Source organism: Sycon ciliatum, chromosome 4, assembly GCF_964019385.1.
Source record: "Sycon ciliatum chromosome 4, ocSycCili1.1, whole genome shotgun sequence".
In the NCBI taxonomy this organism is placed as follows: Eukaryota; Metazoa; Porifera; class Calcarea; order Leucosolenida; family Sycettidae; genus Sycon; species Sycon ciliatum.
Window position 1 is genome coordinate 34,649,113 of NC_088646.1, and position 16,416 is coordinate 34,665,528.

The following is a 16,416-nucleotide window of genomic DNA, read 5'->3' on the forward strand; positions in this document are numbered from 1 at the left end:
TACAGACAGTGCAGAACTGAAGGGTCTACTGGTAGGTAGGCGTGGGAAGCTGGAATTCCGGAAGTGAAGCGGGGTTATGTCATCATGCATTTGCGTGGTGTAGCGTTGGGAAGGAAGGAAGAGAGCTTGTAAGTGCCACTGTGGGTATCAGGTCCTAGTCAGTCTCAGTGGAGCCAGGACTAGGAGCCAAGGCTCTTTTCAGCGGCTGAGCCTACATGCTTGACGCTCACGCGGGGCCGTGTTGAACGCTACAATCATCATGCAGTGCCGGAGATAGATAGGCTGAGTGAGGGCGCGTGTGGACTGTGGAGTCTCAGTCATAGTCCATAGGTGCAATGACCGAATGACGTGATAAGATTACTATACTTGTTATCATTTCTCACGCAATGAATGCCTCAACCTCCACTACATATACACAGGATCTACTATCATCTAGGACTAGGAGTGCAGGTGCAGTACTAGTAACAATGACTCAAGAGGCCGATGCTTGAAAGACCGACTGTTGCAAGTAAATGGCGACTGGGAGACTCTCCAGCGACTACCGTCCCTTGTTACTTTACTTCCGCGCATCAAGAAAACGTTTGGGATGTCCACTGTCGATTGTCATGTACGACAGAGGCGGAATCATCCAGTGCCCAGTGGCGTAGTGAACGCGCCAGTAGAGAGGGAACGAAGGCCTTGTCTACTGACTGATACTTACTCGCAGATGTGACAGAGCGGGTTGGCTGCTTACCATCGACGCCAAGCACTTGTTAGGGGGACGGACGACTGGCAGCCTTCACTAGACAGAATCAGATTCATCCATCAAAGTGTGGAAGATGATTGTCACGCACAGCTACAGCGCCGCGGAGAGTCGTTGTTTTCAGAAACAATCGCCGTCTCCGGTGTACAGTCATGACATTAGTTTGACAGCATGAAACAAGGTGGAGGGCACTGTGTTCGGAAACAGTGACCTTACTACAACCACCCACGGTTGGTAGAGCCCCGGTCCGTTGGGACCATCTGAACCATAATATGGTTATAATTATGGGTGTTGAACCCGGTTCTGACCCTCATTATGCTAGGGGAGTTTTAGACTTCTCCTAACGTCAATCGTGTATTCTCTGATTGCTCCTGGATGTCCATTGAATGCAATGAATTGAAAATATGGCCGAAAGCTCTGTCGCAATATTTAGCTCCTGGATGTCGTCCTGATAAAAATATTTAAGAAAAACAGGTTAAAGTAGCTACATGTACATGACTATCATGCTGGCTAATTGCTGGTCCAACCGTTTACGTCTCTTTCTTTTACAGCCACACAATACCGGCGTAGATCTACTAGCACCCGTACCCTGATGATGTCGCTTTAGACCTTCCTAACATTAGACGAACCAGAGGTCCTCAGGCTCAGATGATGGTGTGCATGTGACGTTGGCTTCGACGGTGACGTGTTTGCTTGGCTGCCGTCATTAGTGCTGTGGCTTGTGACACAAGCCACAGCACTAATGACGGCAGCCAAGCAAACACGTCACCGTCGAAGCCAACGTCACATGCACACCATGTGAGTTGTGCCTCGAACTGCATGTAACTAATACCAAGAGTACTGGGGTTATATACTCTTGCTAATATACCTACTTTAATTCAAGCAGAGCCACTTGTACAATGCATTCATGACATCAAGAGTACATGGGGGTTATGTACTCTTGATGACATGTAGTGATGTACCGGTACACGTAGATCAAGCACATGTGCACAGCAGACAGAGCAGCCAGCAGAAAGCGTGGCATGCGGGTACGTACTACACTACTACAAGGTAGTACAAGTATCTTATAAGTGCCACTGGCAACCACGCGGCCTTCACGTCTTTGTAATCATGAATTGTAGTGGACATCCCTGCGACACTATGTCCGGACCGTTTTAGAATCACAGTCATTCATTCCCAGTCGTTCTGGCCACATGTTTAGCTTGGTGTATATCCTGCGGGCAGACTAGAGCACTCACAGACTTCGCTCGTTGACTATGAATTATGATAATGCTCGGCAGGTCTACTAGTCTCTAGGTTTCGATTCGTTCGGCTGGACACGTAGCAGGTGAATCAGGACTAGATGTTGGCAAATAATGGGCAACTACTACATGTATACTAGTACTCCGAGTCCTTGCCCTGGATCATAGACTAGTACAGTAGTAGTAGATCTGTAGTAGTGGATGTACGGTCACACAGACGTCTTGGTGTCCCTTTTCACATTCTGAAATGGAACTACAGTATTACTAGTATAATAGTACTTATTTGTTTGGCCAGCTGTACGCCCTATGGAGTATGGTACATGGATGCGATCATTACTTGGAATCCGATACTACCCTGACAATCGAACGACGACCCGTAGAACCAAGAGCAGCCCTGTATCAGATACATGTACTGTAGTCGGTAAGACAGTAAAGACTTTTAAGTGTAGACGACTACGAATGACCGGTCATGTGGTACGGATGGACACGGAGTCCTAGTGCTGACCCGAATTTGCTAGCAATTCTTCTAGCAAAATATCGAAGAATTTTGAAAGGGAATTTGCTGGCAAAATGGAGCAAAATATCGGTGTGTTGGCTGGGAATTGGGAGATTTTACACATATACGGTGCACATGACTCATTTCGGCACAATTTTACCAACACGTGACTCACTTTTTCTCATTTTTGCCAACACGTAACCCACTTTCGGTCAGTTTTCTCACACGTGACACAAATTTTGGAGCAAAAAGGGAGCAAAATATCGAGTGGCCTAGCAAAATGAAAGCAAAATTTCGACGATGCACGAGCAAAATTATGCCGCAAAATATCGAGATTCAGCTGGCAAATTCGGGTCAGCACTAACACGGACATGACTGTCGACACGCCACCGCAAGTAGCCATGACATGAGCGGCTATTTTTGACAAGGGCAACAAAGCAACTCGGGGACGGCCAAAGTAAAAGTTGTCAGGTCGCTCACTAGTCACTGACGCTCAGCTGAATAAGCTGGGTGTGTCCATGATGAAGTCCATGCAAGACCTTTCCAGGTGCCGAAAGCAAGCAGCGGACGAGACGAACTGGAAGAAACTGTGCAGCTCGACACCCGAGGACTAATCACTTATCAGTATCATGGCTGATGATGTTCACAAGACAGAAGCGGAAAAAAACACTGAACTACATCATGACTGTACTAGTACTTGTTTGTTCTACCAAAAGGGGGTTATGTAATATGTACTCTTCTACTACGCGAAATGTGTAATTATTCATACCGGTATGATTATTCTCCCACTCAGGCCCAGTCTAGAACTACAGTGCTGGCAACTGAAATCCAACCCCCTTGGCGGCGCGGCGCTCCGCCAAGGGGCCGCCAAGGGGGTCGGATTTCAGTTGCCTGCACTGGAGTACTAAAAGAGCACGTCATCAGAGCTCAGCTCGACCAAGCTGGAACTGGCCATACAAAGACAAGCGTGAACTGAACTGACGAAGAAGCTGGATAAGGTAAGGAGTATGAGTTGTGTTTGGCATCTTGTCATTATGATGTATTTTTCCAATCTCTCTAGTCTTGTGTATTTGCAAAGTATGATGTCACTTCCAGTAACACTTGACTGGCGAAAGTGGCCAGATGCTTTCCGGAATTCAGGTCAGCATTCCTTCGTTGTTGTCTCTAGTCTACGAGTACGAGTCTCTCGTGCGACTACGAGTAGACCTACATGTACGTACACGCGTACTGCGACGGAGTAATGTACTTACAACAAGCGAGAGTGCTCTTGCTACAAGTACAATGTACAAGTATGCCGCAAAAGAAATGGCATGGATTGTATGATGAGCGCAGCATAGCACCACTGTAACAAGCACAGTACATGAACTGAGTGAGTAATCACTGAGTATGCTCCGCGTGCTGCGTGTAAACACTAAAAAAAGTCTTTGCGTGGAATTCCCGGCACCGTCAGACTGACCCTGTTCGTTCAGACGAACATCGACATAATCGTCATCACTCAATATGCATACTGAGTCATAGCATCACTATCAGCTGACTGTCGACGGTGGTCAGCTGAGTTTGATGTAGAAAGTAGAAACTGAAGCCGACCCCACAATGGCACTTATGCCGAGTTATGGGGATCAGGCTGCATTGATTCTTACATTGCTCAATATTCACCACTTACATGACATTGTACAGTTGCAATGTGGCCTAGGCCGCCCTAGCCTAGGTCTGTACTGTCCTTTGCCCATAATAGGATAACTGTCCCAAGAGCATGACATGATTGTGCTTTTAATAGACATGTTTGTTCAAACATGTTACGGAGTACAATCATGTAGTCTTGTAGTTCACATATCTGTCATCACCACTTGGTGACTCCCAGCATATGGCGGTGAGGTGCAAAGAAGTTACTTCTCTGGACTGAAGTGAGACGATAGTTGAGACTGACCACGAAGGAACATGGGAGTATATTGTACACGTCAGCTCTGCTGTTCTGTCCTTCCAGTTCGTCATCCCACGAAACAGTACTGAGGACGGTTCGCTAAACTGAAGCGGTACTCAACGGGGAATTCTCTTTGATTCCATTCGTACTCGGGAAAAGCGCACATTTCCTACTAGTTAGTTCTCTCTTCTTTCCATACATGTAACGTTACTTGGGAAACTTAGTATTCGCCGATACATGTACATGACGATTGTACATGTATATCAACCCTATGATATACTACTCGTATCGCATCACAAATGATCGGCGATTGGCACATCCTGGCGATAATACTTCCACCCGTAACTGTAGTCGTAGATCTACAGTACAGCGCTATCAGCGCTATCAGGGTGGCAACGATGATCAAAGCAAGTAGTTAGTTGCAGCTCAAATAGACCATAGCAGACAGCCTAGCTGACACGACAAGGCCTTAGCCTGGGTAGAGGACACTTTTACCAATGTTTACTTGCGACTTCAAGCAAGTTCAACAGAGTATCATCCACTGTACCGTAGTCGACTACAGTCTGTGGGAGTTCATGAGAACACCGAGCAAAGCCACTTCGCCAGTCACAGTTACGTTCTGGTGCGAACTGCATACTCATGTAGTAGCACAACGCGACTACGCCTAAAATGTAAAACTAAAGAAATATCAAATTGAAATACTAGTCAGTCTTGGTACGCTGGTCGCCGGGACAGGTGAGGCAAACAGAAATGCGATAGGACTATCACTATCACTCAATAATCAGGGCTATGTGCTGCAGTCTTCAGATGTCCACCAACGGCATTCACCCAGGAACCGAGCGAGCAATCAGCAGCAGCAGACTGCAGAGACGGCCAAGCTGGGAGGGAGGGAGAGAATTAGCCTACTACTCGTCTACAGTAAAGTGTTCAGGTACATGTAGTTCAAAGTAGGACACTACACTCTACACAAAGAGTACAACTACCACAGGCACAGGAGACTGGATTAGTGGATACCCGGCGAGATGAATCGCATAAATAGTAGTAGTAGTAGTAGTAGAATTTATTATTTTGATAGGGAAGGCCCTACAGACGTACTGGGCCTGAGGTCAGGGGGCGGTTCAAGAACCACACACACGTAGTGACGTAGCACACGCAGCTACAGTGTATAAAGAAATAATAACTTCAAAGAAGCCTTGCTTGGTAGTTCACACGTAGCTAGCTCGAACAAGCGTTGACCGTGACCTGGTGACAGCTTCTTGACCAGTGTTGACTGTTCTAGAAAGTGCGCTTTGCATAAATTATAAAGCGCAATCAGGTCTTGCCAGGTACATATACTACCGGTAGGTGGGTGCGCCAACATGCAACAAGCGAGGTAGACCTACTAATAAATAATTAAGCACTACTCGTAGATCTACCGACTGTCGACATGTCGGCGTACCCTGGAACTCCCTTCAATTTAGACTACGTCTTTGGGAAATCCTCAAATATATTATATAATAATAAACCCGTCGTAGTCCATCCCTGGTAGAGCGTAGCAAAGCGACCGCCTCGTGCTGGCCCAGACCAGGGAGCACACTGCAGTGACTGCACCCGTACACGGTTAACCGGTTATGATGACCCACCATGTTCAAGATCACGGAGATCCGACGATTGAAATTTTAGGTCTCCGCTGTAACCTGCGGAATAAAGATATTGAGCATCTAAAATTTCTGAAATTAGAGTAAACCAAAACACCTAGATTCAGCTCGGACTGATAGGCTATGCCTTTGGCCCCTTGGCTTGGGTTTGGGATATCCTTTAGATAATAATACTGTACAAATACAATGTATGGCGACTGCACAGACTGCATTCGATTTTCTACTGTAGATCGATCTGACTTGTAGGCGCAGTCTGTTCAGGCTTTTATTTGTCCACCATCGACCTGGCCTGCTGCTGGTGTAGTGGTGATAGTAGTAGAGTAGTACTGTAGCAAGCCAAGAGTAGATAAACAAGAGTGTGCAACTCCAGCTATGGGGTCTGCGACGGCAGAACTTCACATCACGTGATGAACCCGTGCACTCTAGTGCATGATAGATATTACTGGGTTGCATGTACGCAGCCCAGCTTTGGGTACAACTCTCTTGTGGTCACTTTGCACTGTTTGCCAGCATAACCTTTTGAACCATGTCACGTGATGTGAAGTTCTGCCGTCGCAGCACAGCATAGAGGTTGTGCAGGCAGTTGCACACTCTTGTTTATCTACTCTTGGTAGTACTAGTAGTAGTAGTACATGTAGTAGTAGAATTTATTTATTTTTGATACATGTAGTAGTATTACTACTACCAGGGAGTCGTAAAATACTATGTTCACGACTCCCTGCTAGCATGCTACTACTAGTACTAGTAGTACTACTACTAGTAGTACTAAGTACTGTACTAGTCAAAATGATTGTGTGAAGATGACGTGATGGTGATCGTGCAGGCGTCAAGCAGCTTGTATGGGCCCCGCGGGCCGGGCCGCGACTCCGCGAGCTGACATCACGTGATATCGACACGTCGACAGCAGCGAGTTGTATACTGAAAGCCCGATCAATCATGTTTTTGCAGGCCCGAGTCCATTTTGCCAAATCAAGTGGGTTGTACGGGTTCACGGTGGACGCGATCGCGAGCCGCCGTTGCCGTAGATCTACGAATGAGTACAAACTACATGCATCAACTCCGTTATCTCCACAACCAAACCTGTGCTGGCATGTTCCAAAAGCGGTTGTCACTCTTTCAAAGATCATCATTTCCAACTACTTTCTCTATCGTCGTATCGAAGTGCAGTGTAGATCAACGTCGTCGAGCTGCTCTCAAATTTGTTGCTGCACTGCTAGACGCAGCAGAAATAATTACCTGTGATTGCCTGAAGAGGTGTAGTGGAACTTGGGTTGTCTTTTTTGCTTTGACTCGTACTTCAACCGTTCTCAAGTGGTAACCTGGAACTCGCTCTGTTCCTTGCTTCTCGTGTTGCTGAATACTGCACCCGGAGCAGCAACCGTGTCTGTGGTGCTCGGAGGTGTGAATACTCGATCCCATCCCCTACCCCCGCCATTGCCGCTGTTACATGCGTGCCTGCGTGCATTCGCCACCCAAGCAGAAGTGGTACCTTTCTGTTTTGCATCTTCGTTTGGACAGTCTAGAGCCGAGGGAACAGAGGTGGAGGGCAGGCGTTCAAGCACTTATTTGATTATTAGCCATTTTTGTCAGTGTGAAGTCGCACTTTTGGCTCTGTGTGTGGCATGGCAAGTGTAGCTGCGCATGTCGCATGATACAGCTTGGTGGTCTACTGCAGTACTGTGATACTGATAGCAGTACGCACAGGTGATGAGTGTGTCAACAAACTTTACCATTCCCAAGAAAAGGGCAAAGGACCTCTTCGAACCCGTTGAAAATGAATCTCGAGAGGGCAAAGAAGTTTTGCGTCAAATCCATCTTTCCTTTTCTGACCCAGACTACTCAAGCCGATTTCAATTTTCTAGTATTCGACAGGTCCATAGCCCACGCCTTGACCAGTATTCTGCCTGGAGGAAAGAGAAACGCAACGAGGGCTACGGTACAGTGGAGATGGAGGAGAAGTACTGCTTCCTGGCTGTACGGTCCGAGTCTGAAAGCAAATCACTTTGTGAACGAGGGTTGGAAGTGTCCAAGTCGTCCTACCGTGGCCAGACGTGTTTGGGCGACCCCGTGTATGGAGTGTATCTACACAGTACAGTAGCTGCGGCCGTTGATGCTATTGGAATTCGCCATGGGAAATGCATGCTGATCATCTTCAAAGCTAGCCGAGGCCGTGTCAAGGCTGTTGCAGCAACTCTCGATGACTCAGGTAGATACCAGCGTAGTAGGCGGGCGCATACGGATCTGCTGCAGCCTGCTCCGAATTTCGACACTCACATTGCCCGTGCTGGAAGCAAGTTTGTACAGAACCTGCTGTACATGTACGAGTTTGACGACGAAGGTCTGCCGTCAAAGCGACCGCGGCAGTGCTGCCCTTTTGCGATAGTAGACTTAACTCTTTCGCCCGCTCCTGCTCCAGCTGAATCAGGGATGGCAGCAGCATCTCCCACTGGTCACACCACAAGACGCTTATCCTCTCACAGTCGACTGTCACAAGTATCAGCAGCAGCGACGCCAGTAGCACCACTGCCTCCATCAACGTGGACAGGCGGGGTAATATTCACCAGTGACAATCAGACCACTGCTGAAATCACTGTGCTGGATGTTGCCAGAGATCGCTTTTGCAAGCACCCGAATTTCGGCGAGGAGCTGAAGTTGACATGTGTTTTGCCACGTGCATCTCTAGCAGCTGTTATTCCGCTGGATGTCTTGGATCAGTATAGCGATTCGAGTGAGCCGCTAACGGTGGCCGGTGGTCTGACAGCGCAATGGCTTCATGTGTCGTTGGGTGTGCCGCACGAGTATGCTCGCCAGGTTTTGTGTAGCCTGCAATGCGTGCAGCTGGGAGCTGTGGGTGTTAGTGATGAGCTGCTCGTGCTCCTCACCGGTCACGGAGACAAGGCCGACCGCCCAATGGTGCTCTGGCTGATCGTCGACGCGGACGCCACCGTCAATGCACGTGCAATCCTGCAGAAGTGCTATGAGCACTGCTACCTGTTTCGAGAGGAGCTGTCCCGGACATCCGCTCCTGCGGAGTCGCCATCCTCTGCGGTGGACCCAAGTGGTGTGCAGTTCAGTGAACAGGCGACGTTGCCAGTAGCTGCAGGAGCAGCTCAAGAAACAGGTGATGCAAGAGTGATCTCCGAAACACCACCGGATAGTCACTATGCTGGAAGTGTGTGCGATACTAATGACGTACGATCCAGGAGAAACTCTTTAGAGCCTACACAGCATCTGTATGAGAGCCCCGGCTGCATCATGAAAGGGCCATACGTAGAGGAAGACGACTTCTCCTGCACCAACATGTACACCCCGCCGGATGACGAAGAGAACACAGGAAACCTTGGCTTGCAGCAGGGCTCACCATCTGTTCAGTCACACCACGAGTATCAGTATCAGCGAGACCAAGAAGAGCAGCAGTACTGCTCGGATGACAGCTACACTTTCCCAGAGCGGCCTCGGGACCAATACATGGCGCCAGTCTGTGAGGTGGAAAACCACCAGGTGTATCAACAGCATGAACACGAGCACGAGCTGCAGCAGTACTGCTCGGATGACAGCTACACTTTCCCAGAGCGGCCTCAGGACCAGTACATGGCGCCAGTCTGTGAGGTGGAAAACCACCAGGTGTATCAACAGCATGAACACGAGCACGAGCTGCAGCAGTTGCAAGAAGCTGACGATATCAGTGCGCTGATTTGCCGCAGTCCGGATATGGACTCATCTCTTGGTGACGCATTTGTCATCGATGAGTATGGCGATGCGTGTACAGATGACTATCAGGGCAATGAAGGCAATGACGCAGTGGATGATTGGCCGCTGCCACCGCCACAGCAGTCCGTTGTGTTCAATGAAGAGACTGGACAGTGGAATGATGTTGCCTTTGACCACGAGCAGGGTTTCGTTGCATCGGCATCAGCTGCCGAGGCACAGTTGTCACCGTCTTGTCTTTATGAGGAGTGGTACAGTGAACAGTCTGGACCGAATGCCTCGCTGTCCCCGGGCGAGCTCAATAGGAGGTCTTTATACCTTTCATCATGTGAGTCTGACTCGGGTCATGCTCAGGGTTATGTTGCCTCACCATCACCGCATCCCACATGCCCGTTGTCACCAGGCAACGATCTTGATGGTTTGCCTCTGGAATCGCCTGCTCCTACTGCTGTCTACTTCGAACCAAGTCTTGCTGTAGAGTTAGAACCGCCACCACCGCCTCCATCAAGACCGCCATTGCCGCAGCCATTGTCTCCTCCTCCTCCGCCACCGCCAGTGGCACAGTCGTCATCAGCAACTTCAATCTGTTCTGCACAGTACACTGCTGTTTCCCCAGTGTTGTCCCCGGTCACGCCGCCTGCTCTTGACTATCAAACGTTGTCATCAGCGGGATCTTCACAGCTCGACCTGGATCTTGATGATCAGCAGCCGTTAGACTTCCGCACCCAGTTGCCCAAGGAGCTTCCCATGGCCGTCAGCAACGGATTCATGCCACACGACCCGTTTGTGGGTATCCACGCACCATCTCCACTAGAGGTGCATGCTATCAGTCCGGTGCACCCATCCGCAAGTGGTGCCTACACCGATGGTCATGCTAGCAGCACGAATACCCAATGCATTGCAGTACTGGATGCAGCTACACTGGCAAATATCACGGACATTACCCCATCACACGAAATTGTGGACATGGATATTGACTCGAATGAGGATGAGCCTGTTGCTTCAGCGCAGTCGTTCAATGCGGTTCCTAGCGAGCCTCTATCCGAGCAGAATGCGCAAGCGTACTACAGTGATGTAGTGGCACGTCATCCCCATGCCAGCTTTGAGTTCAAGCTGGCATTCCTCAAGCAAACTGGAATACTAAGTGGGCTTGTTGGTGAGGACGTGGTCAGTGATCTGGTATCTGCGACGACTGCTGCTGTTGTGGATGCTGATCTGCTCGGTCAGTTCTCTCCAGAGGAAAAGGAGCGTTTCACCTTCCTGGTCAACAAGTTATGGGCCGGCTTGTATCGCTCCAGTAGCGCGGACACACCGGGCACTGACCTTGCTGCTGCTGCTACTGCTGCACCTGCATTAGCTGCTGGGATATTTCTCCCGGGATTCTTGCTACCTGCTGCTGCTGCTGCTGCTACACCGGTGTTGTCTGACTGCTCGCCAGTGATTGCCCCGTTGCCGAGCTCTCCTCCGCCTGTTACCCCACCATTGCCCAGCTCGCCCACCTGCGATGGCAGCAAACACCCCAGGCAATTCTTTCAGCTGCGACAATCCAGGCTAGCCAGTCTGGATGCTTCGTCCGCGTCAATGCCAGGCTCCCAGCAAGAGTGTGTTGTTAGCCCACCATCGGCAACACATGTAGAGACTGTAGCATCTTCACCTGAAAAACAGCACACCGTAGCCAGCGTATGTACAGTCGGCGAAGTGCCATCGCTGTCCACAAACACAGGGAGCTCTGCTCGCTGGCAGCCTGTCGCAACACTTGACAAAGACAGCAGGGAGCATGCCAGTTCTGCTAGTGCTGCTGCCACAACCCAGTGTGGAAGCTCTGCTAATCGAAACAGTACAGACCAGCCGGCTGCTGCTGCTGGCCAGCATGGTGCACATAGTGACAGTTGCAGTTCTAAGCGTGCTTCTCCGACCAGCAGCAGCGCTGACCGGTGTCGCTCACCACTAGCTGCACGCCGCCACTCACCAGTAGCCATTGCTGTTCCTAAGTCTGTAGTAGGTAACAGCCAGTCCAGTAAACCTGATAGTCAACACCGTAGCACTACGACTGCACGTGCACATCCGCCAAATTCTGCATCCAGTAACCATGGCAACAATGGTAGTCCGCTCTTAGGAAAGTCACGGCGCATACGAATAGCTGCACCATCGCCATCGTCAGTAGTGATGTCATTACTGACATCATCTACAGTGTCGTCATCTTCAATGACATCATCGACAGTGACAACATCGACAGTGACATCCGGTGGGACAGAATTGTCATCACTCACTAATGCAGTGCAGTCACAGTGCAGTGATACTCCAGCAGGAGCACCAGCCAGCAGCAAGCCAGCCACTGCGGGTTCCTGTGAGCCAAGTGAACTGTCTAGTGCCATATCCAGTGTATCATCTGCTTCTTCTGGCATCAGCAAATCCACGAGTGCAACGCCATCACCAAGTAGTGATGGTAGTTCAAGTATCAGTAATAGCGGCGTTTCCCAGACATCTGCTAAGAATGCGTCCATGCCTCACGTAGCAGCTTCCAGCTCAGCTACTGGCCGTAACAGGACTGAGACAACGACTACCGCTACATGTGTCACCATGGCGACGGCGGTCTCCGCAGCTTCTGAGCCCAGTTTGGCACAGCGTGGAGGTAAGTCGGCATCAAGTGGCAGCAAAAGCATCTTGGATCAGGGCCATACTGTGTCATGCAAGTCACGCGTACAGACAAAAACGCCATCAACCACCGGCAGTTGCCAAACACCTCCGAAAGCCAGCTCAAGTGCAAAGGAGACGGAACAGCAAACTAGCGGCCATGCTGCATCCCTCACCAGTTCAAAGACACTGGTTCCTGTCCTTGGAAGCCGAACTAAGTCAACGCCCACTCCTAGTTCTCTACCCACCACATCAACCAGCAAGGCAACGTTGCCGGAGAAGTCCACCGCCTCTCCCACAAAGACAGTGCATGCAAGCAGTAAGAGCACAGCAGCTTGCACAGCCGCCACTACTGTGTCGGTCACACCGAGCAGCACGGCAGCTGGCCGCAGTAAAGCGAACGTTAAACCCATCAACTCCAAGGTGACATCAGCTGTGTCACCTCCTCTTCCTGCTGGAACGAAGCCAATCACCGTCAAGCTCAACACCAGCAAAGTGGGACAATCCCAATCGCCAGCAGCATCCACTCCGACCTCTAGATCCAGTCCACGCCGGTCAGCCAATACCAGTAGTAGGACTGCTTCTTGCAGTGACTCACCCACTAGCAACCTCAGACCGCTCATGACTGAAACCACCAAATGGTCCTCAAAGTCTCAATCATCTGCAGGCCAGAAAGCACCGGCGAATAGACCACAGCCATCACGGCCAGCAACTAGTCAGGCAGGTAGCGCAAAAGTGACAACGTCAGCGCGAACTACTGATCGTACTGAGTCAACTAGACCTACAACTCTTGCTCAAGCACCTGTTTCTTCTACTGCCAATACTGCTGCTAGTACAAGGAGAGTGGCCACACCAGTCAACTGTTCTACTACTACTACTACAGTCAACAGTGAAAATGTTTCAATCCCTGCGTCGAAGAATAAACCTGCGGCAGCGTCATCAATTGCTAGGCGTACAGATGGTTCTGGACCCACTACAAGTACTCCAGTTGCCACCGCAGCCACTGGTGTGAGATCCTCTGGTGCTACTTTGAAACCTGCTAGACTCGTCTTCACAATGAAACCAGTTAATGGGCCTGCTAGCAAAGGAGAATCTGTGCCTGTTCCTTCATCCCAAGTGAGTGAGTGTAGTGCTTCTGCTGATGGAGGTGGTGATGGTGGTGGTGGTGGTAAGAACAACAAGGATTCGCCCTCGAACACGAACTCTAGCAGTGGTGCAAGTCATCGTACTGCAAAGGTGTCTGCTGACAGTAATGGCCGTGCTGGTGGTGAAACTGCACCTGCAGCCAGTAACTGTCCTATTCAAGTGGTTCGCTCTTCGCACTCTGACACAAGAACAGTGTACAGCTCTGCAGGACAATCTGCTTCGGGTGCGAGCAAGAAGTGTTGCGATCGTCCTCAACAGGACCGGCAATCTGTTGCTGGTAGTGAGAGCAATTCCTGCAAGTCCAATTCCTCGGAGCCACCGGACCTGGACGTGGAGATTGTGGCCGATTCAGCAAAGGGCAGACGCCGCCTGCGTTCACGCAACCGCGCTCTCAACTACAAAATCAATGGTCGTGGTGGTGGCAGTGGTGGTGGTGGTGGCAGTGGTGGTGGTGGTGGTCGTCGTCATGGTGGTGGTGATGTGTTCTCTGCTGGTGCTGGTTGGCCTGGTCTGAAATCTCTGATGGAGCCAGTGTCAACTAGTAAGCCACTACGCAGGTCCCACTCGCCTAGAGGCGTGCTTGAAGATCGGCCCAGCAGCCCCTACTTGCACGTTGACAGACACAATGACTATTCTGATCATCGAAGTAGTCCCGCGAGAGACACTGTACATCATCGACCTTGTACCATTCGCATTGATGGTGGATATTATGATATGCCGGTGGATAGCCGGCTGGAGCGCTCTCCCTCTCCCTCTCCCTACAGCAAACGACGCAGCGTTTTCGTCCACGAGAGAACTGTGTCAGGCAGCTCGCCTGCTAGGGGCAATATGTATTTGTCACCGAACTGCAGCCCAGCTGTGAGCCGTTTCTCATCCCCTGGTAACAGTCTCCAGCCTAGGCCAGACTGGCACTTTGACCATGGTCGCGATATGAGAAGTGTGTCACCACAATGCCATGCTGACAATACTTGGGAGAGGAGTAGCAGCAGTGAACCCATGCATCGTCCAGACGATTATGCACATGGCCGTGACATGCGCGACTTACAGCGTTCACCTTTTCAAGACGTCTCAGCGGAGTCCAGTCGTTCCGTATCTCCTCTGGAGCCTCCCTGGCCGTACAATGGACAGCAATCGTTGAGAACTGTTAGTCGAGGTGTTTCTGCTGGTGATGCTAAGCGTGCAGTAGTGCGCAATCCGTTTGAGGAAGACCCTGTGCGCCAACACCATCACCATGTGCGAGTGATTGATGTCAACAAGGATTACCGCCATAGCGTGAGCGCTCCGGTGATATATGACGATATCGACAGACAAGAGTTTGTGCCCTTGCAACGCACTGTGAACAATAACCGTTGGCTGTAAGTGCGTCTACAGTACATCCACGCCTATCCGCGCCGACGTAGTCCGATCAGTATTTGTTCTTCGACTAGGCAGTGTGTTTGGTCGTACGTAGCGGAGCTACGATCAGCACCCCACTCACTTTCATTGTAGATCGTCCATTCCAAGTCCGGAACTTTAAATCCTTTCGTTTGTCTTTGTTTGGTGCATTGTCATCTGGCCCGTCTCTTCCAATGCCAGCCACTTACCCTTGGCTACTTGGCTACTTTGTTTCGAAATCCACCCTGTGGATCTATGCCACTGACTTTCTTACCTTTTTTTTATTCACACAAAAGTAGCGCTCTCTACGTGTGTGTGTGTGTGTGTGTGTGTGTGTGTGTGTGTATGCTGCATGAACGTTGAATACAGTACTATTCCAAATAGGCTTACTTGAACTTGACACGAACATACTTATACTGAGATATAGTTGTTTTGCCAGAGTCAACAGGTTTTGAGAATATTTTTTATCTATTGCTTATCCATTCAGCTGGTTGTGTTTCTTAACGCAATTGTATAGCCGGTGGTAACGCGGACGTGCAAACTTTACTTTTTTTTTATCCATTCAGCCATCCCCTTGCTGGCTTAGGTCTGATATTTTGTGTGTGTGTGTGTGTGTGTGTGTGTGTGTGTTGGTGTGTGTGTTGGTGTGTGTGTTGGTGTGTGTGTGTGTGTGTGTGTGTGTGTGTGTGTGTGTGTGTGTGTGTGTGTGTGTGCGGGTGTGTGTGTGGTGTGTGTGTGGTGTGTGTGCGGGTGTGCGGGTGTGTGTGCGTGTGTGTGTGTGTGTGCGTACATGTGCGGGTGTGTCTGCCGCGTTGTGCATGCATGTACAGTAAAACCTGTCAAGGCGACCACTCCGATAAGCCGACCACCTATCCCAGAAGACCACTACAATCAGGACGAAGGGATGCTACTAGTATTTCCAGTCAAACAACCCTGGATAAGGAGACCACCTGGTAACGGAGACCACGTTTTGAAGGTCCCTCGAGCGGTCGTCCTGGACAGTTTTCACTGTATGTTCGTGCGCCCAGGTGTGGGTGTGGGTGCATACATGTGTGTGTGTGTGGAGTGTGTGCATGCATATCCATGTATGTATGTGTGTGTGTGTGTGGGTGGGTGGTGCAGTACCTGGCTGAATAATGGTGGCCAATTCCTCAGCCTTGCAAGCTGTTGAATGGTGCAACCCCAGCACAAGTTGCTATGGCTAGCATAGATTGTGCGCTGCCAGCCATAGGTGCGTGTGGGTTGTGTGTGCGTGTGTGTGTGTGTGTAACTAACTAACACGCGGCCCCGCCATGGACCCAAGCGTCGTTGGAGAGCTGTGGCAGCTTCAGACCTCCGTGCGACCGGTATCCCGGAGGCGCAATGGTACCACCTTGCTCAGGACTGGAGGGACTGGCGTGAGTGTAGCCGTCGGTAGCCACCAAGCCAGCCCCAACCAAGAGTGTTTGTCTGCGTCTGCGACTTTCGCCGTCCGAATGATTTATCCCGACACAAGAACTTCTGCCTCGCCTAATAGC

At 50.2% G+C, this 16,416-nt stretch overlaps 1 protein-coding gene across 1 annotated transcript; it reads left to right on the top strand.

Moving 5' to 3' along the window:
- Positions 1–7,087: 7,087 nt before the first annotated feature.
- LOC135815851 (platelet binding protein GspB-like) lies at positions 7,088–15,476 on the top strand. The gene has a single exon (XM_065329194.1). It carries the CDS (start codon positions 7,745–7,747, stop codon positions 14,882–14,884), a length of 7,140 nt encoding a protein of 2,379 aa, XP_065185266.1. The 5' UTR covers positions 7,088–7,744; the 3' UTR covers positions 14,885–15,476.
- The last annotated feature ends 940 nt before the right edge of the window (positions 15,477–16,416 follow it).